The 26,631-nt window shown below is 44.2% G+C and overlaps 1 protein-coding gene across 11 annotated transcripts in view; it reads left to right on the forward strand.

The window, feature by feature from the left end:
- The window catches only part of dab1a (DAB adaptor protein 1a), a 306,640-nt gene that overhangs the window by 233,500 nt on the left and 46,509 nt on the right, over positions 1-26,631 (forward strand). For all 11 annotated transcript variants that reach the window (XM_033621350.2, XM_078168485.1, XM_033621346.2 and 8 more), the window contains 2 exons: positions 14,426-14,565; positions 21,169-21,267. In XM_033621350.2, the coding sequence (XP_033477241.1) occupies positions 14,426-14,565; positions 21,169-21,267 (239 nt within the window). The remainder of the gene's footprint in view (positions 1-14,425; positions 14,566-21,168; positions 21,268-26,631) is intronic.

Below are 26,631 nucleotides of genomic sequence, written 5' to 3' on the forward strand. Positions count from 1 at the left end.
AAAAACAAGCAATTTAATTACAGTTTGACTTAAAGGATGATTGTGATAGTGTGTACACAGTGAGGAGATGTGAGAGAGTCAGAGACATGGAGGAACATTCTGGCAGATGGCGGAGCTTTCTTTTCCTTTTCATGCTCTGTGATGTTCCTCAGTCCTCCTTTGCTCCATCCCTCTCTTCCAGGACCCCGGCGGAGTGAATGAAGGGAAGGGGTTCATTACACAAGATGAGAAACAGAAAGATAGAGAGGGGAAGGACAACAACTTCAAGTGGTTCCATATTTTGGCAGAGATGACAGACATGAGAGAAGGCTTTGTTCTGGCACACTCGCCTTGGCATAAAGGAGGACTGCTGTGTTTTGAGGAGTTACCTGTGTTCTGTGTTTCCTAATGCTTTGAAAGAGGGGCCTCTAGTGTTTGACAGTCACACACACACACACACACACACACACACACACCCACATCCGTTCATAAACACACATACACGCGGACTTACACAAGCGAGCGCACCTCCTGTTCACACAGACTGTGGGATTTAGGAAACAAATAGTTTTGACACTTTTCAGTCAGAAGTGTCTTTTAGTGTTTGAACAGACTAAATTGCGTGTGTGTGTGTGTGTGTGTGTGTGTTCAGGTAAGGAACTAACACAAGAATGACAAGGACAACGTATGAGGTGCTTTTTCTGCTTCTTTTGAAGAACTACTTGTTCTGTTGCAGCACTGTATGAACATTAATGCAGAGCTGGAATTGAGCGTGTGTGTGTGTGTGTGTGTGTGTGAGAGAGAGAGAGAGAGAGAGAGAGAGAGAGTGGCGGCTCAGGGGCGACCGACAGTGCAGTCCATGGGGGGAACCGCTTCAGTGTTGCATGACAGGATGCTAGCGGCTTGTTTACACAGCCCGCTCTCTGATACCCTGTCAGAGCCCAGAACACACACAGCTGCACCCACAAACAAAACGCATGCACATGCATACACACATACATATGCACACAGACCCAGTCACATGCACACTCGCAAGCCATGTTTCCCTTCGTTAGTGAGACCAATTACCTTGTAATTAAAGCCGGGGCGAGAAACGAGCTTTAGCACCAAGAGTCCTACATAGACGGAGGGATGCTGGGTGGAGGAGGAGAGACAGAGGGAGAGGGAGTTCACAGCGCTGAGAATGGCCTCATGCTAGCAGAGCTATTGTTGGCTCCTTATTAGATGGGGAGAACATAGAAAAGGCCGACGTGGAATGAAAAGGTAGAGGAGGTGATTAAATCACCTTATTTCACTATAGAACATGCTGTGTTCATGTTCTGTTGTGTGTTTGTATGAAATCCATTTCCTCAGATGAAAACAGGGCTCAGATGATGTGGAAGGCGGTGGTCATTAAGTCTTAATCAACACGTGTTGCACAAACAACAATTTCAGTGTGTTCAGTGTGTCAGCTGAGCACCTCTCTCTAGGTGTACATGTTATAGTGAAAGTAAGATTCTGTAAAACAGAACACACGTGTATGAAAACAATTTAGCCACAGAGAATGATGCCATGCTGAAGAGTGCAGGCACAGGGCAGGGAGTAGTGCTGTATTAAAAGCTTCAAGCATTTCCTAAAGTTCGACTTCGCCGCATACCGGTAAGGGAGCACTGAAATTTAACTTGTGCCATGATAGTCGTGCGCACACTCATAAAATCCTCAGCGGGTTTGTTGCTGGATAAGGCGATCAATGCAAAGAAAAATAACAAGCACACAACTCATCCAGGCCCATAGTGAGTGTGTGCATATCTAAGAGAACAACTCAATTACAACTCAATGCAGCTCAACTCAATATGTGGTAGAGCTGGGAGATATAGTTAAAAACATCTCAGTATTTTTAAACTTTACTAAAGTGTAATAGGCACATCAGTTTAGTGAACCAGCATTTCATGAATCCCAAATATCTGCACAGCACTGCACCACACTTCAGACAAATAGCCTGAACATGTTGCCAGTTACCAGAAGACGGGCATATCTGTGTACTTTGTGTTGTTTTAATGCTTCCTCTTAAACTTGTTCTTTTAATGTGTTGTTATTCCCAACCGCGCCACCTCGCAGACACCTGGAGAATCATGAAAACTAATTTGATCAGTGGTCTGAAAATGCCAAGAGTTCAGTCGCATAACTGTGGTGTGTAGGATCCAAGAACGTCTGCCTAAAACCAGGCTCCTACTCGTAATGTTTATTGTGTGTTCACTTTGAATTCATGTCAGCAAGACTTTCCTCAGCTTTAAAGATGTATAAGCTCTACATGGTAAATACAAAGGCGGTTTTTCGCCACTCTACATCTCTGAAGCTGTGAGAAGAAGAGGAGAAGCTGTGAGAGCAACAACCCTCATTTTATCCAGTAGTCGAAATATGGCTGGTCATGTGGTGTTGCGACCTGTTCTCATTCCCAGGGCGTCAAATATGGCAACCTGGTCAATTGGCTTCTTTTCCCAACACACAAGGCTCCCTACAGTATCTGTATAAGAAGAACCAGGCTGTCAACTAAATCCAATGTAATTCTGTCCAGGGCAGTAACATCATAGAAAGAACAAGACAGTCTGAGTAGGGTGTCGTGGATGGGTCAAACACACACAGGACTTTCACTCAGGAGTGTTTGCGTCCTGTGTGAAATCCAGGAGGCAACTTGAGTTTTTTCAACCACAGAATGTAGTTACTGGTGTGCGACATCGTCTTCATGTTGCTAGCTCTCTCAGTGACAGCTTACCAGCTCCGAACCATAGTTGGGAACATGCTGGCTTATTTACATTAATTTAGCTTGGCACGTTATCAGCTGGTAACTAGCTTCTCGTGGTCCGGACCACTCTGCAGAAGAAAGGATGGCGAGGTGTTCCGGTGCCGTTCACCAACAATGGCTTTATTGCAGCCTTAACCACAAAACAATAAACATGGCCTTCCCATGAGGTTGAACAGGAACCCTGAGCTCATCTGGACACTTAATTTTTTCTTCCCTCTTTGCCGCCTGCCGTCTTCACCATGGCACCCTGAGAGAGCTGCTTCCCTCCATATTCACAAAAGGAAGCGTCCTAAACCTGAGGTAGTTTTGGTGGTGAAACCTGCATTTCCTGAGAAGACTGGCATTTGTTTTGAAAGACACTGTAGCATGTAACAAGTGGAAATTGGGAAAGTGGAAACGAAAACGGATACATCCAAAACTCACACTTGATGGGTACCTATAGCGTCATCGTTTGAAGCGTAGGGCCACTGACTAAGTTGCCATATTTGACAAGTTTGAACTGGAAACATGTTGTTGTAGCTTTGCACAATGACACAGAGCCTCGAGTTGCCTGTTTAAAATGTTGTCTTGCACTTTCAAGGGTAAAATTGGCATACAGGTTCCAGGTTTGCTATTTATTCTGTTCAACTTCAGAACTTTAGCCTGGAAATCCAGACTCAAATCTAGAAAGATTTTGAGTCTGGCCCTCACCGATACACCCTTCCTACCCAAGGGGCGGCACTAACTGGGCATTTCAAATGCCATCGCACAAAATTGGATAGCACGATGGCCAATCAGAGCAAAAAACAAGGTGACATATTCATTGCAGTAAGCCCCATTTGTTTGCCAACCAGTGAGGCTAACTGATAGATTATGCTTTTGCCGTATCCCGTCAGCAAAACGGCAAAAATGTCCTTCCTGGAAGCGAAGACTTCTAGGGCAGTCTTCTGTTCCTCTCTCAAGGAAAAAGATAAGTGTAGTTGGCTTAGCGTTTCTTCTAAGCTGAATAGAATGGACGCAGTCCTTCGGCAGCTGCCATCTTGGCTGTTTACTTTTCGCCTCCTACGGCGCAGCGCTGTCCTCATCATGTTACTCCTGCCCAGAGCCCGCCTCTGTCAGATAGACTGATCTGATTGGTCCAATGGCGATTCACTGGGCTCTGCTCGTCAGGGCCAGATCCCCGTGCAGTGCAAATTAGAATTTGCTAGGGGCAGGGCATCTGGATTTCCAGGTTAACAGAACTTAACTTCCTACTGAAAGTGTTTTAAATGACATACAAAGTGCCTGTGCTGTCAAAAGCTATAAAAACAAATGTTTTTTTAAAAAAGTTTTGGAGGTGTGTCTGTTATCCAACTCCCACCATGCACAAGTCAAAAGATTTCTCTGTCTGCTTTTCCAAAGTGACCTTGGTGTAGGGTGTGTGTGGGGGGTGGGGTAACGGGATGATAATGGGCAGTATGTTGCGTCTGTCCCTGACGTATTTTCAACTCTAATGTTTTTCTGCTGGTGAGGATAGTTCTGGATGCCTTGGGACACACATGTGCACACACACTTTAATGCACAGATAGCTCAGGTCTCTGGCTGTGCCGCTGTCATCCAGGTCACAGCAGCGGGTGGCGGGTAGGGAGGTGGAGCTGGGGAAAAGGGGGAAAAAAACACTAATGGAATGCTAGGATGAGAGAAGAAAAACTACCCCACTATAGCTGTTTTAGATCACCCAGAAGTCTTACTTTACTTAGTTTAACTCTAAAGCCTTCTCTCTTGATGAATTACTTGCGCTTGAAAGAAGCATCTTCATTTGGTAAACACAACAGCAGTCATATTGCAAATAAGAAAGAAAAAATGAACCCTAGCAAACGCACAGCACTCATTTATTTGATGAGTGGCAACATTACTTTATAATCTCATTTTACACCCGGCGTTTCACTTCAGCAACTACGGCTATGTTTTTGTAACATGCGCATATGCGTATACTCAGTCAAGTGTGAGCTTTTGTGTGCCAAATCAATCGGCCAGAATTAAGCATGAGCAGAAGGGGAAACTTGTTGTTTTCTTGGCACATGCTGTTTGTGGGTTTAAAGGAGTCTGTGTTAGAGTGGGTATGAGTGAGCGCTTCATCTGAACAAGTCTCTGATAGGTAAAGAAAGCACAAAAAGCCCACACACGTTCTCTCACACACATTCGGCAGCGGGTTTAGAAGCAGGATTAATTGGAGAGTAACTGCCGGGTTCCCTCATGTGCTGTTGAGTGTTTGTTGGGAACCATCCCAGCTGTAGTTAAGAGCCTCTGGGTGCTTCTTCATCTGAAGCACAGTGAAACAAGCTACTCACTTTACCAGCAAACAATACAGGCCTGCTGAAAATAAGCAGTGGCATCAGCTTTTGTGCCACTAACATCACATTTTAGGAATATCAGGTGTTCCACAGAAATAAGGAACAGGAAGACGCTAACAACCTCCTGTCACAAACCAGGAAAGTCCACCTTTCGTATGCATAGAGAGCTGCTACATCTCTCACTCATACTCAGTGGCCTCAAACTAACAGCCTTAGTCTCTATTGTCTAATGAAATTAATGGACTAGACTGTTATGCGCTATTGGCTGTACACTTTAAACCCTTTGCACTTGGCTTCAATCTTCAGCTTAGATGATCAGCATGCATTTGGATGGAGAAAAACTGCACCATTGAAGATCACCCCGAATACCTCTGCAGGTCATCTCAAGCGTGTTTGGACACATTAACATCTGTCTAAAAGCAGGACAGTTCTAACCTTTTGTACTGGAACTGTATGAGTGAATAGGTCATGTGGCAGGCAAATGAGATGGCAACAAAATGAGCTTTTCTTGTGAACAGGAAATAAGCCAGACAAAGTGACTGTCGATTTCAACAAGAGTGACTGTGATTACATTCAAGGAACATTACAGTTTAATACTACTGCAAGAAGTTTTATGGGGTAAGATACACTAGCAGTCGATCAGACGAAGAGTAAAATTTATAAAAAATTATGAGTCATACTGTCCATTGAAAACATACATCACAGTTTATAGACCAACTTCTTGGTATAATACTGAGTTACTGTACTGATGTGGCTTTTCCATGTTGTGTCGAGTCACACCATGCTGCATTGATTTCCATAGACCATTTCCGGAGTTTTGTCAAAGCACACCGCCAAGAAGGTTGCGTCTGATAGGCTGCATCATCCTTATTTAGCGTCAGAATTCAGTGATTCGATCCATTCCGTCATTCCGTCTTTGTTTTTCAAGCAATAAGCAGCAACATTGTAAACAACAACCTGAAAATCCACAATGAGAAGTAGCCACTAGCAAACGACCATTGGATCGTTGGGTGTCATGAGTTAAAGACAGTTGTATGGAGACGCAAATCCCTGCAGCACTGGGCTAACGTGCCAAGTCAAGCCAAGCCAGCATATGTGTATGGAAAAGGCCTATCACAGTAGCTGTGCATGCAGCAGCTTTCCTGAGGAATAAGGAACTATTACCTGTGTTTCAGCTTTTACCATAGACTGTATAAAACATGTAGATGTAGCCTTAGTAACGTCACCCATTGGTTTAGGGACTACCATTCTGTAGCCTGGAGTTCAGCATTTTGGCCTTCGCCATCTTGGTCTTTTGGTGCCAGAGGTGACCATATTTGAACGAGACAGTGGAGCTGTGAAGGATCAAGGGTGGATCTGACTAAGAACCGGAGGAAACCGCCATGGTTACAACTAGTCAGACACTAGGTAGCCACATCCTATTTTACTACTATTAGGGTTTTCTGCGGGAACTCCAGCTTCCTCCCACAGTCCAAAGACATGCAGGTTAATTGGTGACTCTAAATTGTCCGTAGGTGTGAATGTGAGTGTGAATGGTTGTCTGTCTCTATGTGTCAGCCCTGTGATAGTCTGGTGACCTGTCCATGGTGTATGCCACCTCTCGCCCAATTTCAGCTGGGATAGGCTCCAGACCCCCAGCGACCCCCAACAGGATAAGTGGTTACGGAAGATAAATGAATGAATCTGCATCTTTCCTCCTTCTCACACCTTTTGTACGCTCCATTTTCCAGTTAAGTCCAGTGCCTTGGGGGGCGTCTCAGCGCATCTCTGACTCAGGACCAGGGTTATCTTCTCCTCAGTGCGAGCTACAGATGCTGCAAGGAACTCTATCTTAAATGTATGAATAAATGAATATACCGTCTATTTCACTCTATTGGGACCATAGTTTACAAAATGAACATCATGCTCTAGGGCTGGGCGGTATACCGGTTTGTACCGAAAACCGGTATTTATTTTTGTTATGATATGAATTTTTCATATACCGCAATACCGGTGAATAGCCCAAACAATGTCCGGAACCTACGCAGCGGGAAAGTGTTTCAGCGGGGACCCATTTCACCGCTGCACACCACAGGCACGCTTGAGCAGGTGAGAGTGAGAGCATAGAAAAGTTTAGAGGCGAGAATGGCTGCCGGAGAGAGTCCTAAAAGCGAAGCAACTGTACACGATGACCCAGAAGAACTCATACCAAAAAGAGCAGTGTTTCCCCTATATGCAACTAGCAGCGACGCACCGCCGTTTACAATTCTCCTCTGCCCTCTGTATCACGCACGGCGGAGTTTCGCCCCGATGCGCACGCACACACACACACACACACATACAAAGCGCACACACACAGACAAAGCGCACACACACAGGTGAGCACCTGCATTTTCCTGACCGAAGATGACCCGTCCCGAGTCCGAGACAGTTACGGCCGGGCTCCATCGGGCACGTCAGCGGCGCGACACATCTGCAGCGCGAGTCCCGTAGCAGCTCGCCCCCCTGTTAATCAATTACAGTGGCTCCACCGGCAACGGGAGCGGCGCGACAACCCCCGTCTGTCGCGCGACAACTCTCTATTTTACATGGCTCTTCTATTTTTGTCGCGCCAAGCTCCCCTACGCCACCCTCCAGCAGATAAAAACTACATGAAATAGTGTGCTAAACGAGCACAATGTGCACATTTGAAAGCGAGTAGATGACAAACAGTACAGTAAACTTGTAGATAACTCAAATATATGTAATAACTTAGGTGGAAAATGCTTTAACATTTCATGCAGCCTACATGCAGCCTCTCGGCTCAGCAAATAGTAAACAACCCCGCTGGCTTCTCTACGTGTCGCTTCCGTACGCAGTCAGTGGAGCCCAAATGAATGGAGCAGAGCGTATGTTGTGTTCAGGCGTTGTCAGGTAAATAACAAATTCCGGCACTTGAATAGGCCATAGCACAACACAGCAGCATGTCAAGTTGGCCGAACCTGAGCAAAATACCGTGAAATACCGTGAAACCGATATGATTTTTTCTTAAAACCGTGATATGAAAATTTTGTCATACCGCCCAGCCCTATCATGCTCTATTGAATAAGATTTGAAATGAGCTATTTAGACCATGAACTTGTTCGGATAAAATTTACTGAGGTCATAAATCAAGTGAGAAGTCGGCTCATTTTCTCCCAGACTTACATCCAACCAGTGGAGTTGCCCCCTGTTGGCCATTAGAAAGAATGCAGGTTTAAGGCACTTCTGCTTTGGCTTCACTTTTCAGGCTTGGACATAACCCCTTGGTTTTTACCTGCAAATATTACTCTGTCTTAACTGTTGGCTTGGTTACAACTCGTCAGTGTAGCCATGTTGCCGAGTTTTCAGTATCTCAGGAATGACTTTGGTGAGTGCAGTGTCTAGGAATTTTGCAGGAGAAGAAGAAATCTGATTCCAATATGTATGTAATCTAAATGTAACCCGAGCAAAGGGGAAGAGTCATGCAGAACAAAGGGGGGTTGGGGCTTTAGCGGAACAGAGGAGGTTAAAAGGGGAACTAGTTGGAAGAGGGTGATGGAGGGGCACACAGGAGGCAGATGGTTACAGCTGCCAGGGGCGATGCTAGGGGCTTCCCTGAAGGGCTAGGCGTACTGTACCAGCAGTCACCTGCCATCTATCACCTGTGGAAGTCAGTGTGTGTGTGTGTGTGTGTGCGTGTGTGTGACACAGAGAGAGAGAGAAGAGAGTCAGGGGGGTTCTGCCTGTCATAACGCTCTAATCCTGAGTGACATTTATCCAATGGAGGCCTCGCTCATTCATCCATCCATCACGTTCTATTCCTCCTTTCCATCCTTTGCTCTGCGCTTTATGTCCTTCCCTCCCTCTTTGCTTGTTGCTTCAGACAGACAGCCAGACCATCCCTGCATACCAAGTACTCGCACACACACAAACACACACACACACACACTGTACGAGGTATTAACTGCTTTACTATAGCCCAGAAAGCTGAATGCCAGACATTACGACTCCGGTGCGGCACTGTAGCTGTCTATATGGTGTGGTCTTACATGTTGGGCTGTGCAGATGTGAGTAGAAGTTTGTATTTGTGAATGAGTGTGTGTGTTCACCTGTGGAGCTGCCACGACTAATGCACCAGAAGATTCTTTAATTAGTGTTGTATGGTAGGTGTGTGCTCATGTGCTTGGTTGAGTTTCTGATGATAGAGGAAGACGTTAAGCTTTTGTGTGTGTGTGTGTGTGTGTGTGTGTGTGTGTGGGTGTAACAGCCGTGACAGATGAAACGGAAGATTCTTTCATTAGTTGTGTTTGAAGCTCAGCAGGGTCACAGCAATAACAGACATTTTTTTTACAGCAGACTGAATGCTTCCCCTGCTGACACACAGGGACACGCACACTCACACGTGCACACACATGCACACACTCACAGGGAGGGCTTTTCATGGAACATGCTCCCAAAAGGTAATAATATAAACCACTCAGCAGGAGAAGTAACCCTGGACCCCCTCTACCCTTTTCTCTCTGTCTTCCCCTCTTGGCCTTTCGCGACTTCTCCCTCTCTCTGCGTTTCTCTCCCTCGGTGTGCTAAGTATAGCAGCAGTAATGGTGATGGATGCAGATGGAGGGAGCAGGTCTTAAATGTCAAACTCAAATGAAAACTGCTGTTCCCTTGAGACACAAGCAGCTGGACACATCCACTGTTATTTAACACACAGATATACTGTACATTCATTCACTCAATTATAAAGTCCTGCAGACGATATAACAATGAAGAAATTTATCCTCAGATGAGTGCATGTCATTTCTAACAACATTTTATAAATTACTTCAAAGTTAGGGGCAGCTATGGTAAAAATGGTATTGATATTTTCTTCAGATTCATAAAGGCATTAATAAAAATAAATATTTTAATTATACCAAAGAAAATGTTTTGTTTTTTAAAGATCTATCCAATCGCAAAAGGTTTAAGATCAAACTCCAAGAGGGAGTTGAGGGTGAAAATGTAGAATGCTTCTCTTTGTAAAAGCACATTGTTGATGTCACCTCCTTTGTCTTTGTCTTCATCTGCAGTGACACGTTCACTCGAGTATGCCTTTCACAGTCAGGCTATCTCTAATGTTAATACACATTTGATATGGTTTTCATATGTCTACACGTATTTCTCGAGTGCAGCCGGAGGGAGGAAGGGGTCCGGTTTGGGGACCTCAGAATTGTATCTCTGCTTTTCGCAGATGATGTGGTGCTGTTGGCTTCATCACACCGTGACCTCCAGCATGCACTGGGGTGGAGTGTGAAGCGGTCAGGATGAGAGTCGGTACCTCCAAATCTGAGGCCATGGTGCCCCCACGGGTTGGGGGAGAGTTACTGCCTAGAGTGAGGGAGTTCAAGTATCTCGGGGTCTTGTTCAGGAGTGAGGGTAGAATGGAGCGTGAGATGGATCGGCGGTTTGGTGCGGCTTCTGCAGTAATGCAGGTGCTGCACTGGTCCATCGTGGTGAAGAAGGAGCTGAGCCGGAAGGCGAAGCTTTCAATTTACTGGTCCATCTATGTCCCAACCCTCACCTATGGTCATGAGCTCTGGGTAGTGACCGAAAGAATGAGATCATGGATACAGGCGGCTGAAATGAGTTTCCTCTGTGGGGTGTCTGGGCTCAGCCTTAGAGATAGGGTGAGGAGCTCAGACATCTGGAGGGAGCTCGGAGTAGAGCCGCTGCTCCTTTAGGTAAAAAGGGGTCAGTTGAGGTGGTTCGGGCATCTGATCAGGATCCTCCAGCTGGAGGTGCTCCGGGCACATCCCACTGGTAGGAGGCCCCGGGGCAGACCCAGAACACACTGGAGGGATTACATATCTCATCTGGCCTGTGAACACCTCGGGGTCCTCCAGGAGGTGCTGGAAAGTGTTGCTGGGGAGAGGGATGTCTGGGATGCTTTGCTCGGCCTGCTGCCCCCGCGACCTGAATGGATGGATGAATGTCTACACAAAGTATTGGCTTTGTTATTATTTAAATGTTAACGTAAACAGAAACTACTGCAGATTTTATTTGTGGTTTTCAATATATAACCTGGTGAAATTATTTCAGCATGTGTGTTGGTACTCTTCAGCACATTTTAACAACACCCTGATAATACTGATAATTGTAATAATTTTGGTCGCCATCGTGATATGAAATTTTCATACCATTATATATCTGTGTGCTAACAAAGGCAAGGAAGAAAAAGGCTGCAAGTAAACATAAACTAAGCACAATTTAAAATATTAACAATCGGCTTTGCAAATGTTTTATGAGGCACGCAATGCACTCAGCACATTGTTAGACCTGGGTGGCACACTTAATGTGTTTTTGTGAGTAACACTGAATGTTTGTTTACAAGGAAGCTCCACAGGGCACCTTTAATTCTGACTGGCTGTATAAAAATGGAACTTCTTCCCAAATATTAAGTTAAAGTTTCCTGGTTTGTTTTCACAAGCAGTCAAAGAGATTTGAAGCTGTGGTTTTTCCAGACAGGCGACTCGTGTTTGGATGTGACAGTTATACTGTACTGTTCAGTATGAGTGTGTTCTTTACACACAGCAGTGGACTCATGTTCCTTACACAGGGGAGAGAGATGGCGGGTCATTGTAGCCGCTGAGTGAACATGCTTGTTTATGAGCGCTCTCGCCTGTGTGCACACTTCACGGGACTGTTTCAACTTTAATGAAGGCAATATTTAAATGTCTTCAAACGTCCCTGCGTCGAACAGAAACAATCCTCCGGTGGTTTAATCACTTACTCTCATCTCAGCCCAACTGAGACTTGACACACAATAGAGAGAGCGGTTCTCTTTCACTCTCTCCAAAATAAGGACAGATGTTCTTCAGCTCTTTTGTCTCCCAAGACTTTGAGGCAGACAGTCATGATTTACTCTAAGTAGGATTGTGACTGAGTGTGTGTCTGCTCAATGATTCAGAGGAATGAGCTCAGCCACACAATATTTGTGTGTGTGTGTGTGTGTAGGCATTGTTTTTTTATCAATGGAGAACAGAGTGAAGTGTTGTTCACTAGTCTGCCCATTTTTCCTTCACATGGGACAGGGAAGATTTTCAGACAAATACATTTTAATAAACATGATCTCCGGCAGCCTTGGACTTTAAAACCTGCTGTGTTTGCTTTCACAGTGCAGGTCATAAGCTTTATATATATATATAGATGGACGACGTGTCTCCACTTCCTCTCACTGTAGGAAAATAAAGCCAAAGTATCCTGGATACGGCCACTGAGCTAAAGCGGTGTAAATCACCAGTTTCATCACGATACGATATTATATCGATTTTTTGGATAATGATACAATACTTGCAGATATTACAAAGTCTGCCACGATATGATATTGATTCAAGTCTCTGCATCTCCCGACAGAACAGCTTGGTTGAATTTCAGTCTGCATGCACGTCTTTTCAGCTGAACATTGTTGAAACAGCAGCTAATGTCGCTGTACTGGGAAGTTAGCGGAGATGTTGTGTTTTATCTCATAATGGCATTGTTTACGTACGTCATGTGCTCTGTCTGTTGACCCCTAATTTCTCCGAAACCCAAAATATTTCCACTGAATAAATAAAGTTATCCTCGTTGTCTTTCTCTCAGCTGCTTTCCATCTTGACAGTGACACAGACTTTCAAAATAAAAGCATGTCCTATAAGATGATATCGATCGATGTTTTCACTTTCCATCAATGATGATGGATAGTAGATCATTGAATTGATGTATCGATCCAGATTGATGGCTTGTTACACCCCTACTGAGCTATTGATTGCGAGAACATTGATTGGCACACATAGCTGTCAGCCATGATGTCAAACCCTTTTTTTTTATAGCATCAAATACCTAATTAAAACCAAACTCATCAGGAAAAGGAACACCTGAACATACAGCAGCGTGATTAAACCTACCCAAACTGGCAAAAATGAATTTGACCCTTACTTTGATGTTTTAGTTTGGCCCATGTCCCATCCGCTAACATGGAGGGGGCAGGGTTTATGACCTGTGCTGCAGCCAGCCACCAGAGGATTATCCAGATGTTTTAGCTTCACTCTTTTGGAGCTTTCATGTCATCTGTCTTTATTATACAGTCTATAGTGCAGGGCTATGAACGCAAGGCCCAATCCAGCACTAGAATCCTGTAATTCCTCTCATAATGAGGCCTTTTGTAGCCTTAAATGTCCTTAAACATCGTCCAACCTCTAGAAATTCCAACGTAAATATAATTCAATTCATGTAATGCATTTAAAGATGGGCATGTTTGTGTGTGTTCATGTGCAGGCCGGCAGACAAAAGCCAAGGGAGGTGGGAGATTAGTGTCGGACAAAGGTGATTCAATAGAGCCATATAACACGATGCTCTCACCTGCGGTTAAAGGGCTCGTTTCTACGATACTGCAGTGCTTTAGGGACTCTGTGTGAATGAAGGGAGTGTGGAAGAACGAAGAGAGGAGGAGTGGGACCTCTCCATCACTCCGACTATGACCTTCCAAGAGTCACGCTGTTATAGAGTACAGAACTAATGCCTCAATATATTATCTGAATATGCTGCATTATCATTATGCCTCTCCCTCTCACTATCGCTCTTGCAGTCTTTGGCTCACACACTCAGAAACACGATGCAGAGACACACACAGATGCAGGAGTGTTTCACCTATACAATATTTTATGATGAAATATTTGCGCACTGCAGGTCAGAGATAGAGAAACAGAATTGGAGGAAGACAGAGAGAGCACGACACAAAGAGAAAGAGAGTTTAGCCTTTTGAGCGTCTCTTCTGTCTCTCTTTCTCTGTTCTGTATTGTGTGTGAAGTGGTAGTTGTAGTCACTTCAGGAGATAACATACAGACTTCCTGGACAAGAGCAAGGTCAACACACCCGCGCCATCGCAACACTCACTAATGCATGCGCACAATGCCGACAATCTCGCAACACAATAGAGGGTGAGGAGAGAGGGAGGAGAGAGGGAGGACCGAGGGAGACGGCGGAGATAAGAACAAAATGTCACACCATTATTTCGCAGGAGGAGTAGCCGGAGAGGAGAGCAGTCACAGTTTTAACTCTAATCCCGCTGAATTTTCATTGATTAACGTGTCTGAGTGTATTGACCGGTGCCATTCATATGATACCACAGTTCAATGCCCCAAAGCCTCCAATCTGACTTAGCAACATAACAAGATGTTGCTACCATCAGTAGCTTTGACCTGCACCATGGTTGTTTTTTGTGAGATTACTGTTGAAGTCTTTTGTGGTCCATGTGATTGATGATCCCAGGGTAATAGCACTGGTCTGAGGGAGATGGAGGTCCTTGACTGGAAGATGTACTGTAGACTGCAGAGCGTGTGTGTGTGTGTGTCTGCAGGGCAGGATCGCAGCGAGGCGGCTCTCATCAGGCGTTTTAAGGGTGATGGCGTCCGCTACAAGGCCAAGCTCATCGGCCTGGACGAGGTCACTGCTGCCCGTGGAGACAAACTCTGCCAGGACTCGATGATGAAGCTCAAGGTAAGGAGCGTTTCTCTCTTCTTCTCTTTTCTTTCTGTTAATGAATTAAGAATGTACGTGCTCTTTTAATTTACTGCTTAAAGCTACAGTTGGTGACTTTTATAGAAATAGCTTTTTGTCATATTTGCTAACAGTGTCAGTTCTGTGATAAAAATCATGTTACTCTGCCTCCTCCTATTGCTTCTAATGGCATCTGCAAGAATCCACTGCATGTGAGCAAAACAAAAAAATTGTCTCAAATGCAGCTGTCAATCATGTAGGGCTGCCCCTTAAAGGTTGAAGGTTCGATGTGTCAGCCAGAGACCCCTCAGTCGGCTGAGATTGCTTCAAGTTGAGCACTCCTTTTCGTTCTCAACTAGTCAGTGTACTGCTGGGGAAGTTTTGGTCCCCAGATTTTGCTGCGGAGTGAGCGCTCTTGACTTTTACGCTACTCTTTGGTGCAGACAGCTGCAGACGTGATGCAGCAACACAGAGGAGGAGAAACTTTCCACCACAAGGCTCTGAGATATTATCGTCTTTCTTCTGCTTGGAAGTGGTGAATTTACAGCTCACAGACACTTAATACAACACAGACTCTGGCTTTTGTTTGATATCTGATGTCTGCAAAAACTGTTGTTGCATATTTCCGAACTGTCGTTAGCTCAGTTAGCTTGTTATTATATACCATAAATGCCGCTGTCACACTGAACGTCCCGCTGAGCCACGTTCAAACCTTTAAATGTTATATGGAAAACAAAACAAAACAAAGAATTGTTGAAAATCCATATTAAACGCCTAAATCTGATTTGACTGAAGTACTTCCAAATCAGTCACTGCCTGTGAACTGTGGTCAAACTCGCCAGCGCTCGTCAAATATGAATTTGGGCTTTCACATTTCCAAAAAATCAAAATCAGACAAATTTGAAACATTCAATTTGTTCAAATAAATTCAAATGTCATCTAATTTTAGCAGGTGAATCTGAAAATTTGTCATTATAGTAGAGTAAAAACACAACAAACAGTATAACACTACGTTACTTCTCCATCCACGGTGTAGAACTCAAAATACTTTTACACACTGTTTCTCAAATAGTTTGGTGTCGCGATTGTTCACTCAGGTTGGATTTGCTTGTACAATAGCAATACTCGCTTAAGTCCAGTTTATTGATAGGTCAGGAGGACATGCAGCAGGTCAAGCTAATAATGACATTTTAGAGCATCATCAGCATACTTGCCAACATTGGGTTGTGAAAAATAGGGAGATGTTTTTTTCATCGGTGTATTGGCCCAAGGAACAAGGTTCCTTCGCTTGTATTTTAAACCTGATGGAGGAAACTTGTTCTGAAAATGTTGTTTCTTTGATATTCAATAAATGATTCTGTTTACCATTGAGGACAATGAAAAAATGAGCAGTTTCAATTGTTGAAATGAGTACCAGAAGGCTAAATAATAAGGCGGTTACACTGCAATGCATTTAGTATGCAGTATTTATTGCACATCAGATTAAAAAGTGTGTGCCACTGACTGTGCAAATCAACACCGGCTGGAATGTAGAAAAAGTTGAGTCCCCACACTAGATACAGCTCCCAAGATTTAATCTGAATATCACCACGTGACGTTTAGGGCACAGGCCCTTCATCAGACACCGGCTGGCTCTAACCCAGGGGAAGGTCTCGGTCCACGCTTTGTTGAATCTGGAAGCATATTTCTTTTTTCTTTTTCAATTTTTCTTTTCTTTGGAGGAGTGTCAGGTATCTCTCTTGCTCTATCCATCTCTGTCTGGGCGCTGAACTGAGCAGAAGACAGAAACCAGCGAGTGACTTTTTCTTCTTCTTCTTCTTCTTTTCCGGCAGTATCAACGCTACTTGGTATATCACTGCCTCCAGCGAGTGATTTAGAGGCTGTTTACACGTTGCCGGCTATTTTCATAAACGGACATTTCACCGTCTCCGTTTTCAAAAAATTCTTCGTTTACACTTACCCGTGTATATATACACAAGAGCATGCCAAACCTGTAGGTGGCAGTGTAACGAGAAGCTCAAGCCTTCCATGTATCCATTGTCACCATAGCAACATAGGTCGCACTCATGGGTCGCACTTTTGACACAGGCGCAAGTTCCGGCGCATACTGTGACATCGGCTGCCTATAACTCCGTCTATCTCAGTTTACATGCAAACGCGCAACCGGAGTTTTCCAAAATCTCCACTCTGGCCGGAGTTTTTAGAAAGACTCGTTTTCAGAGGAAAAATCTCTGTTTGCGTGTAAACGAAGGGCACAAACGAAGGAAGATGTCTCCATTTATCAAAATCACCGTGTACGTGTAAACGGCCTCTGAGTCACGTCACCAGCTTGCCTCATACGCTCAGGCAGGCCAGGGTTGCCAGATACTGCGACAAATATCCCCCACAATATTACTTGTTTCCTTCACTGTAAAATCGGGAGATTAGCGGGAGAAATTACTGACCTGGAGCATCGCGGGAGATAGGGTTAAAAATTGGGAGTCTTCCGCGTGAATCGGGAGAGTTGGCAAGCGTGATCATCAGCTGGATCACAAGGCAAACTACTTAAAGCGGTCTGTTGTGCTGATAGACTGTCAATTTTAAATTCACACAGGTCCTTACAGATCGAAAATTAACAATGTTGGAACAAACAGTTGAATTTTAAATAAAAAGTGACAGCCCTGATACGAATTAAAAATGTTACTGCAATGCCTGTTTCTTGCCTCGAATGTGTTCAGAAACAAATTTATAGTCATGTTTAGATGTGTAACCCAGCCGCCATGTTGACAACAGTGGAGCCAAAACAAAGCCCAGCACACCAGCCGGAGCAAACTTTCGTTTTACAGCTAAACAGTACACTAAAATATGTTTGTGAATTTGAGGTGAGAAATGGGCAATGCGGTAACAGAATTTGAGAGTTTGATAGAGGAACAGTGATTGACATGATTCACAGCTGCAGACTCGTTGGCTCTGATTGGTTGTTTTCCTTCAGCTGCAGTGAATTCTTGCAAATGCCATCAGAAGCACTTCGAGGAGGAGGAGGAGGAGGAGGAGGAGGAGGAACAAAATTTGTTTTTCACAGGCTATCTGTCTCATGCACTACTGCCAGGATGTAGTGACAGTTTCAGGAAGTACAACAAGAAAGTTAATTTTATAAACGTTACCAACTACAGCTTTGAAGCTTGCTACGTACACAGATCTTTGCATGTTAGCAGCAAGAAGTGACATAATATAACATGACTGCCTACATCCACATTAAGTACCATGACCCACAAAAACCACTGAACGTCAATACACAGTCGCAAGTCCATGAATGGTTCTTCAAATTCATGCATATTCTAGAGGCCATTTTTTAAATATGCATGTTTTATACATCACAGCATAACCGCGCCTCTGTGTGTGTGTGTGTGTGTGTGTGTGTGTGTGTGTGTGTGTGTGTGTGTGTGTGCATACGTGTATAGTTTGTTGCATTTTTTAGCACGCTGCCAGAGGAGAAGCGTTGGAAGGAGATGAGGCAAAAATAAGGACGTTATAATTTATAGGCGCGGTGATGATCAGTGCAGGGGGAAGTTAGAAGGTTAGCCATATGGATGAGAAGAGGATCGGGGTGAATGTCTCATTTGCAAGGACAGGAACAATTAGAGGGAGAGGTAGACAGATGGGGCAGTTAGCAGAGGAGAGGAGGCTTATAGGAGGGGAATCATTTGGATGATAGGTGAGAGGGAGATGAAAGGGGATAAAGATGAGGAGAAATACGGCATTTATTTATTCATTTATAACTAAAGTCACAACAAACAAGCTGATATAGTGAAGTGCTTTACTGGAGCATGTATATGAAAAACACATTGCTTCTCTCACGCTAGAAATGTTCAAATATACCTCAAAACTTTATGTAAGACTTTGCAAATGAGTGTGTGTGTGTGTGTGTGTGTGTGTGTGTGTGTGTGTGTGTGTGGGGCGCCTTATTCATTATTAATTGTTCTTTAACACATGGGATCCACAGACCGCAGGAGATGTTTGAATTGAGAAAATTACATTTACGTTTTGTTTATGTGTAGTGAAAACTCTATCCAGCCGGGGCATGGAGGGGTGAGGAGAGGATAGACAGCTCATTGATCAAACAGCTTCCCACCTCCTCATTTATTCAGACAGGAAATCCATCAACTGTTTTTCTCTGATCTCCCCACCTCTTCTTTCATACTGCTCCTCCCTCTCCTTGCCCGACTCGCTCGATTCTCTGATCTTGCTCCTCTCTTTTCTTCTCCTTTTGTGACTCACCTATGCAAATGGAGGTGGGGTGAACATCAGGGGGAGTTTCACCCTTAGATACACTTACAGAGTTATAAATCAGTTGTGTTGTCGTGTCATTGTTGCAATTTTACTTTTTGCTGTACCTGCCTTGTCTGATTTTGTCAGGTATTATTGATTTCCTGCATTTCCCAAGATGCATTTCAATCAACTAAGATATATAAACCAAAAAAAAAAAAAAAAAAAAAAACATGTGTAGGCTCATACAGAAGTAATCCCTCTCAATCAGAAGATCCACCCATTACTAAAAGTCCTCTACTGACCAATCAGACTGCAGTGTTCACAGCTCCACCTTTTAATACCAGATCTGTGTGCTAGGTACCCCAACAGAGGGGGGACCAAACATGGGGACTAGTGCTGCACGATTAATCTGTGTTAATGTCAGGCTGTGCGATTACATAACCGCATAAAAGGCTGCGATTTGCGATTTAATGTAAATAAATATTAACGTGTGTGCCTGTGAACGTGACTGCTTCTCCTGTAGTGTGTGGAGTTTGTTGACATCATGTCCACAAGCTATCCTGGTGTGTGTAGCACGTATGGTCAGGTGACCACCCAGCGTGCAGCGTTGACCAACACAGACACTGAAGAAGAGGCTGAGTTGGTGGCGAAAAAAACCCAACGTCTTTTATATGGTGATACTTTGGATTCAGGTACGGCGACGGTGAACAGTAAAGGCCTCTACACATGATCAGCTGTAAAACCGTTTTGCGCTGGCTGTCCCATTGTTTGTGTATGGAGAGGGTGGTCTGACAAAGCGGCACCGCTACCCTTGGCGTCGCGCATCGCTCGGATTTTCGCCCCGAGCACTGCGCTCAGAGCTGAAATTATTTGAACTTTGACCGAGTTTACCTCTGACCTCTGTGCCGCACCTGGTGGTGAGCGAAGCATGTTGTTCTTATCATGTGAAGGCTGCTTAAGACGTGCTGTGTAAAAGTTTAAAAGTTAAAAGCCCTTTTCACACAGAGTGCACAAAGCGCAGACCTCCGCCGACGAACCCATTCATTGTGTATGTGCTACCGTGGCACGAGAGCGCACCGCTCTGCCGCCGAGCTGAGCGGCGTGCGAGAGGGCGCATGCCGCGGTGTCTGCGCACCGCCAGCCTGCACTTGAATTGAAATTTTTTTTAATTTCGCCGCAATGCGCTGTGACGACATCTCCGCGCGTCCAATAGCAGAGAAGAGCCTGAAGTAGACCCGGAAGCGGTCACCACGGAGCTGTAGCTCCTGAACGAGCCTGTACTCCCCCAAATCCTGTCTTGCTCTGCGTCCTACCTGCGGTGGGCGCCGCGAAAATCGCCCTCTGTGTGACAGAGGCTAAAGTCGCCACGTCCCGTGGCAACACGACCAATCTATATCAGCACTTGAGACAGCACAGAGAAAAGTAGGAAGAGTGCATGCAAGAGAAAGCCGAGCCGAGTGACGTTAAAGACGAAGAGACAACTGAAAGCCACCAGAGGTCAAAAAAAAAAAAAAAAAAAGCCACCAGAGCCTCATAAAGCAACAAAGCACAGTTACGCAAACATTTGTAAGTATCACAGGGAAATCACGGACTCCATAACAAACTATATAATAAAAAATGAAAAATTGTGCAATTTTGCTCGGTTTCGGCCCGCGTGACATGCTGCTGTGTTGTGCTATGGCGTGCTGGAATTTGTCATTTACGTGACAACGCCTGAACGCAACACAGGCTCGTTCCGCTGTGTGTACAGTGCCGTGCTGCGCTGCTGTGTGAGCAGCGTGTTTGACTGTGCTCAGTCTGTTGATGGCTGACTATGTCAGGTCAGGTCAGTGCCCTCCTTATATAATGTAGGGGAAACAATGAATCAAGCAAGAAGACTTCTGATACCATTTATGTATTATATTGTAATCGCAATTGCGATATTGTCCACTCAAATCGCAATCACACATTTTTATCAAGCAGCACTAATGGGGACGGTACAGAACGGCTCCATTGGTACCATCCACAACTTTTCACAGTGGAAACGGAAAAAATATGGATTATTGAGGCTACCGTGGATGGCAGAATGATCTCCCCACCTCTGATGAATTTGTCTTTGACCATTAGCTGACTGATTACAGAGTGATTCCAATTCAGGATGTTTATTGTTGATTTTGTAGAGCGTTATATTGACTGTTATTGACAAGTAAAAGAAAAATGGATAATCCAACAAGAAAATGGTCTTTTGGGAGAGACGGGAGCCAAAAGAGATGCTCTTCATGGATTTATCTTCCAATGACGCTACTCATGTGTTTCTGACCTGCTTCTGACATGGCTGTTTGCTCTGTGTGTGTGTGTGTGTGTCTCTGTCCTCAGGGTATAGCTGCAGCAGCACGGTCTAAAGGAGAACACAAACAGAAGGTGTTTCTGACCGTTTCCTTTGGAGGGATCAAGATCTTTGATGAGAAGTCAGGGGTAAGCTCAGACGCAAATGTGTGTGTATTTGTGTGTGTGTGTGCCTGCATGCAGTGTTTCTGTGTATGTGTGTTTTCTCTGTTAATGAGGCATCTCCACGAGAGGGAGGGGCCCCCCGGGAAATCAGGAGGCCCTAATTGAAACCCTGAGAACAAGGCCTCTGTAGATGAGAGAACATGGCTATCCCATTGTCTGCCTCTCAGAAAACAGCGACAACACTGATTCTAGATTATGCTCCAGGATTATGCATTTTCAGTCTTACATGGCTGCTTTTCTGGTTGACCGGCTGGATCTATGCAGGCTTTGCTGTCCTACTGATGTCATTCCTCCACTCGTTTTTAATCTCTCATTTCCCTCTGTCAATCGGTGTGCCAGCCATCTTTTTCTTACTGTTCATTGAGATCATAGAATCCCCTTAATGACATAAATCACAAAAAAGATATATTGACAATGCAGAGATTTACAACAGTAGGACCTGTCATAAACAGAGGACACTCTATGGAGAGATAAACTGTAAATTCAGTTGTTGCAGAGCGACTGTGCTTGCAGCTCAAGGGAAAGTGGCCGACAGAGCGTAATGATTTCTTTCTCAAGGATCCTCTGACAGGTATTGTCCAGGTTCGATTCCCCAATTGGCCATACCTGTCACAGTATCCTTGAACAAGAGATATAATGCCTACACTCCTCAGGATACTTAGCGCTGCCGTTAGAGGACAGCCTCACTAAAAATGCCATTTTGCCTCCATTTGTGTAAATAAAGGAAAATTAAAGTTGTAGTTGGTAACTTAAAAAAAAATGTTTTTGTTATATTTTCTTAAATGGTCACTGTGTCTAACATATTTTAATGTGGAATGAGAAAGTTTGCTCTGGCTGGTGGGCGGTATTTGGTTTTGGCTTGAGTGTTGTTAACATGAAGGCCGAGTCACAATCTTTCTCTCCATGGAGGACTCTTGCAAAAGCCATTGGGAGGACTGTGAGGGTGCAGAGCCACATAATTTTGCAGACTATCTGTCTCCCATACTACTCTCAGGCTATCCACCTTATTTTCAAACACAGAAGTAAATAGTGATCAACTTCAGTGTTTTTGTGCATGACTTCTGGTCAGCTGCTTTCCCTTACCGGAGCTAACGGTGCAAGCTAATTTTTTTCAATTTTCAATTGTTTATGTTAGTCAATCAGCTAGTTAATTAGTTAGTCTGTGTATTTTATATAGATAACTGTGCCCATGTTTTCGTTATCCAGTAATTGCTGGTAAAAATAATTCCCTCTAAACGTGAACAAATTGCGCGTCAATCAAAAACTATGAATCAAAAAAGCACAATCTATCCCGAGTGAGACAAACTGCTTGATCCCCGTCTCCAGTGTACCAGCAGAGAACCTGCAGAACCGAATCAGCGAAAAAACACACCGGGTTACACAGCCTCTCTACCTGAGCAGCTGAAGCTGCGGCTCGCACCCTCGACACACAGACACACAGACGGTGCTTCTGCATGCCAGCCACACGTGTGCGCAACTGTGAGAAATAAATATGTGAGGTGTACGCTGCTTTTCTATCTTTCTTTCTTTCTGTCAGTGACATACACTCCTAACACAGGACGGGTTGTTTTTATTGACTGAGTTGATTATTGAGCCATAGGGATGCGCGGATCGGCTCTGATAGCACCTGATTCACCATGTACGCATCAACCATCCAGCCGCACCCGTCTGCAGCTGCGCGGACATTTCCACCGCTCTGTGTAGGCTAAGTTACCTTTTAAATTACCTTTTAAAGCTTTCCAGGTGATTTATTCTTTAACGATTAACTTCAAGTATTTGAAGTTAGTCCTTAAAATTGCTTTCAGTAATGTAAACATTTCCATGCGTGCAGTAATGTCACGGTAGCAAATACCGTGGGACGTTTACACAGTGGTCAAGAGTGCTGGACCGGAAGTGTTGCACAAAAAAACGGAAGCTGGCTGCGTTCTGTTTTGCTGAAACTTATTTCAGTCAGGAACACTTTAGTGAAAGAAAACTTTATTTCCACTGCAGTATTATATTTGATGGTATGGCTTTGTTCTGGGGCCTCTCTGCCTTTCCTAGGCCTACGCAGTGAGCTTTTTACACACGCCTACATGGAAAGCTTTAAGCTGGAGAGAGCACACCTCCCTGCCCTTCCATGCGCCTACATGGAAAGCCTAAGTCAGGGAGAGCAGCAGCAAAGACCCCCCGGGAACAGAACAGAGCAGCATCAGTGACAAACAGAAATGACATTGATAAGTCAGACACAGCTTTAAAAGAAGGAGCTGGGGTGGAGGCAGGTTGCAAAGCAGCTTGCAGAGGAAGCAGCAACAGTAGGCAGGCCAGAGCAGTTTAAACAGGGCGCCATGAATGAGATTTGCCAATCGGTTGCATAGAAAGGACTCATGTGATCTATCAGCTGACTCCCTTCCATCAATCAGCTGCTCCATTAGGTGATTGGGCTGTTTGAGATGTGAGCTGAGCTTGACACTGTGTCCTACCTGAACCAATACTATGCTCTTTTTTTTTTTTTTTTTTTTAATTAAAGTTACCAACTGTAACTCTAAATCCCAGGGACCAGTTGCACTAAACACCTCAAGTTTTCTCCTTAACTATGACACTTAAGGCTAAATTTCTTCTTAGCTGAGGGATTTACACAGTTGCACAGAATTCCTTATAAAGTTTCCTTTGTTAAGGAAAAACTCATTTACTGCATTGACAGAGATTTTACAGCGCTACAAGTTTCCATGAAGATTGTTTGTTCTTTTGGACTCGTGCTTGTGACGCCTGTTATTGTCTCACAAAGTTGTCTCATAGTTAGATGGTGAAAAAATGGCAGAGGAAAAGAAGACAAGAAAACCATATTGATCAGAGGAGGAAAAGATTATACTTCTGGAGGACTACAGTCATAGAAAGCACACACTACAAAGTAAATTGGATCCCCAAATACCAGAAATCAGAAAACGATTGTAGGAAGAAACAACGAAAATGAATTCAGTCAAATCTAAAGTGTAAAATCAGAAGCGTATCCACTGGGTTCTCCTGGTCACAGAACACTCTTCTCAGGCTGTTAGTTTTTTCCAGTTACCATCAATAACTCGATCATGTCGCAGTTAAGATAGCGTCAGAGATACCTTAAGCTTTTTTTTTTTTTTAACCTTGTTTTGGTTGCTAAGGTCCTTTGTGCAACAGTCAAGGGATTCCTTAAGTTTAAGGCGAAGACAAGGAGAAACCATAAATACTTAGGTAAGCATTTTAAAGGGAAACTACTGTTTTTTTCAACCAGGGCCCTATTTTCCGATCTACTTTTGTCTAAATGAGTGATAGGATGTTCAATATGTGACATTTCTCCAGTACGAAGCTAGGGCTGACCTGCCTGCAGCCTGTGAGGGCGCGCTATATTAAATAATAGGGCACTCAGACAGCGTCAAACAACGTCAAAATATGTCCACTAAAAGTGCATTTTTTTCACACAGATAGGCTCGGATTGTTAGTATAATTATCTGACAACATAATGGAAAGGAGAAATGAACGTCTGTGTTTACCTTTAGCTGGATTCAGACATGTTCCTCTGCCTGTTGCTGCTCCCTCTCTCTCCTCATCCGCTCTTCAGTTTCAACGAGCTCTGCGTCCGTGTACTCCGTGTTCAAATAAATACGGGCGGTCATCAAATTCAAATGGCTCATCCAGAACATGTCCAAAAGCAGCTAAAGGTAAACACAGACGTTCATTTCACCTTTCCGTTATGTTTTCGGATAATTATACTAACAATCCGAGCCTATCTGTGTGAAAAAATGCACTTTTAGTGGACGTATTTTGACGTTGTTTGACGCTGTCTGAGTGCCCTATTATTTAATATAGCGCACGCTCACGGGCTGCAGGCAGGTCAGCCCTAGCTTCATACTGGAGAAATGTCACATATTGAACATCCTATCACTCATTTAGACAAAAGTAGATCTGAAAATAGGGTCCAGGTTGAAAAAAACATTAGTTCCTCTTTAAGGAAATCTGAAGGAGAAGGCGTAAGGGTGTTTTGTGCTGATTTATTATGAGGAAACCTGAACTAGGCCTTTAAGGATAATCGTAACTTCAGGTGTTTTGTGCAACCAGCCCCAAAAACTTCCAGAAAAAGCAGCTACAGACTGCAGCAGGGATGACATTTTTCTGCAGGCGGACTCAGATGTCAGCGTTGCCCTGGTTCCCTTCCCTGGTCCCTGAAGTATAAATGCAAATGCCAGAAGTAAAAAGCTTACATCAGGTTATAAACCAGGTACACTATGGTTGCATGATGTAATGTCACCACCACTGCGAGGCTGTAAAGCTGTGCTTGGTGTGGTAACGTTTGTAGTCTAAACTAGCCACCTTGTTAGCGACCCCTTTTTTTAGGCCACGTAAAAGCTTCAAAATGTACAAGTGGGATATTTACTGATGTGTTTAATATCGTAAAACAAAACAAGAAAGTCTCTTAAGCTTGTGTTAACCACAGACCTTATTTCAGGCATCGAACCAAAAACCCAATTTAAAAGACCCACTGACTTCAAGACGAGGGAACCGGGAGTGATAAAATGGCAACTCGTTTACTGGTTTTAGGATTCATTCCTGCGGCACTCTATGAGGTGTTCAGTTTGCTCACTGTGGCCCGCCCAGATCATCTGTGCATGTTCGACTTTTTGTTTCGGCAGCTCCAGTGAAACAGCCTTATTTTTAAAACATAATACAGCATTAACATCTGCTGTTGTGTGCGTCGTGTAAATATGCAGAGTGAGCTGTCAGTTTAACTCTGCTCTGTGTGGCTGTCAGCGGATCTGATTGTGGATGTAGTCTGGTTTAGACACAATTTGATGCTCGCTGCTCCACACCTGGCTTTAGTGTCTGAGATTTACACCTCGACAGGAGCTGGATGTCACTGCCACTGTGTGTGTATATGTGTGTGTGTGTGTGTGTGTGTGTGTGTGCCTAGCATTAATTCAAAAGTGCAGGGTATTAGACAGGCAGGACACAGTAACCAGTGGCCTCCCACATGGCAGCCATATTGCATGCAGCCAAACTCATCCCTCACCAGTCCAATCCCTCTTTTTTATAACCCTCATTTCTCTTCGTCTCATTCCCCATCCCGATGCTACGAACCCTCTGCGCTGAAAGATTGAGGGGGATAAAGAGAAAAAACCAGAGATAGATAGAGAGGTGGAGAGTCAAAGGGGAGACGGTGTGGAAGAGAAGAAACAAGAAAAGTGTGTGAAGAAATGAGGATGTGAAAAAGACAGATAGAGGGAGGATGGGAGGGAGGGACAAAGACAGACTGAGACAGAGTTAGAGGGATAGGTGGAGAATCAGCGAGCATATGTCAAAGTAAAGCTCTCTACAGGG

This window comes from Epinephelus lanceolatus, chromosome 6 (assembly GCF_041903045.1).
Source record: "Epinephelus lanceolatus isolate andai-2023 chromosome 6, ASM4190304v1, whole genome shotgun sequence".
In the NCBI taxonomy this organism is placed as follows: Eukaryota; Metazoa; Chordata; class Actinopteri; order Perciformes; family Serranidae; genus Epinephelus; species Epinephelus lanceolatus.